Source organism: Leiobunum rupestre, chromosome 10 (genome assembly GCF_980474605.1).
Source record: "Leiobunum rupestre chromosome 10, qqLeiRupe1.1.hap1, whole genome shotgun sequence".
Classification (NCBI taxonomy): Eukaryota; Metazoa; Arthropoda; class Arachnida; order Opiliones; family Sclerosomatidae; genus Leiobunum; species Leiobunum rupestre.
Genome location: NC_143393.1, coordinates 44,817,297 through 44,819,011, shown reverse-complemented (window position 1 = coordinate 44,819,011; position 1,715 = coordinate 44,817,297). Strand labels below are relative to the sequence as shown.

Here is a 1,715-nt window from a genome sequence, read left to right as displayed (position 1 = left end):
GAGAGAAGGGGGGTGTCCGCAGGGGTTGAATCACCCACACCTGCAAGTAGAAACTGCCGCGGGCCAAACGGCGAGGGGACAATACCCGACTTTTTTTCCATAGAAAGGAGTAAAATGGTGGAAATAGATGTCAAAAAATAAGCTTACTAGGATTTATTTAAAAAGACGCTTTTTTCGAAAAAACATTTTTTATTGAAAAACAATTTACAAGAAAATATAAAGAAAATATAAAGTTTTTTAAATCCAAGGAGGCGAAACAGGCGGTGAATTGAGGAGGTCAGAGCTGTAAAAAAAAAACATTTAGTTTTTTAAAAAAATATACTTTTTCTAAAAAACGAACTTACGAAGGTATAATTGGAGGAGAAGGAACGGCGACTTCGGGGTCGATAAGAAAATTAGGGATGGGCGGCGGCGCGATTAAACTGATTTCGAAAAAAAAAAATGTTAGAAGCCTTAATTTATATCTGAAAATTAAAAAATCAAATACCCCAAGTCCACGGCGAACGCCGTCTCGGCGAAATCGCCCGCTACCACCGAGGTGACATGGGCAATCGCGGCGTTCTGGGCCGCCCAGGCAAGATCGACCACCACCTGGAAGTCCAGAGCGGTGGCTTGAAGGGAAGGCGGATCATGGTGATCAACCGAAAAAAGCCTAAGAGAGTCGCCCATGTTACGTGTCGCATTAAATGCACCGCGTAACACGGCGGCCAAGGAGATTAAAGACGCCACATAACGGTGGTCGCCCGGAATAACGGCGGGGAGAGCAAGGAGTGCCGGTGGTGAAAGAGCCAGCGGGGGCGATGAGGGAGATGATGAAAGCGGGCTTTAGAAAAACAAAATGATTTAGGATATTTTTTTAAAAAGGGGTTAAAGATTTTTTAAAAAACCTACTCGGGAGAAATTATCACCACATCAGGTGACGAAGGAAGGAGAATGTTGTCGTTCCATTGAGAAAAGCCAGGAACGGGGCTTGCAGGTGAATAACTAGGTAAAAAAATATAAATTACAATAACGAAAATATATAAAATATCAAAAAACTCACGAAATAGAGGTAAGAGCCTCCAGCTCTTCCATAGAGGAGGAATTCGAGGATGATGAAGAGAGTGAACGACTAGATAAAATTTAAAAAGTTAGAATTAAAATAACCAAGTGAAATAAAATTTGAAAAAACTTACCAGCGTTTTCGGGAATTCCCGGAGGCCATATTTTTTTTTTACTGGACTTGTTCTGACTATCGGTAAATTCGCGAGGCTAGATATACCGGTCATATTAAGGGGCGGGGTCGAAACCCGGATGACCTATGGGGGTAACCCTCTAAGGAGTTTCATTGGACCCACGCTTAATTTACCGCTAGAGATTGTCACGAAATCTAGACAGTTTTCCTCACCAAATAAAATCGCCTCCGAGTTATTGAATACAACCGGAGAGTTTACGACTTAAGGTTAACTTTCAATAAAAGGAGGAATTTTTATAGCGGACGGGGAAAAATACAAAAGACAGGAATGTTATTTTTTTTTTTACAATGTCACGATTATTATTTCTAAAGCGAGATTTTACGAAAGCTGTCGATGAATCTAGGGTCGTAATACGAGCGGTTCAAATTCTGAGTAATGACCTTGTTTTTCAAAAAACCGTGGGAAATATTTTACCCGAAAAATATTACGACTTGGATAGACACGATTCATTTTTCCACCCCCCTTCATGTCTGGAATACC

General features: G+C 41.0%; 1 protein-coding gene across 1 annotated transcript; it reads right to left on the bottom strand.

Annotated features, from left to right (window-relative positions):
- Positions 1-237: 237 nt before the first annotated feature.
- On the bottom strand, positions 238-1,222 carry LOC149926031 (uncharacterized). Its single transcript, XM_090160828.1, has 6 exons — positions 1,176-1,222; positions 1,043-1,111; positions 892-984; positions 488-823; positions 345-422; positions 238-283 (listed from the first exon to the last, which is right to left on the bottom strand). The coding sequence occupies exons 1-6, from the start codon at positions 1,202-1,204 to the stop codon at positions 238-240; spliced, it is 651 nt and encodes a 216-aa protein (XP_090016954.1). The 5' UTR covers positions 1,205-1,222.
- Between the last annotated feature and the right edge of the window lie 493 nt (positions 1,223-1,715).

What these genes read in the sequence shown, in the direction of transcription:
- LOC149926031 (XM_090160828.1), bottom strand. Translation starts at nt 1,204, where the DNA reads ATGGCCTCCGGGAATTCCCGAAAACGCTG. An exon ending in GAGGCTCTTACCTCTATTTC is followed by an intron (nt 985 to 1,042) that starts GTGAGTTTTTTG and finishes TTTTTTACCTAG; the next exon opens with TTATTCACCTGCAAGCCCCG. An exon ending in TCTCCTCCAATTATACCTTC is followed by an intron (nt 284 to 344) that starts GTAAGTTCGTTT and finishes TTTTTTTTACAG; the next exon opens with CTCTGACCTCCTCAATTCAC.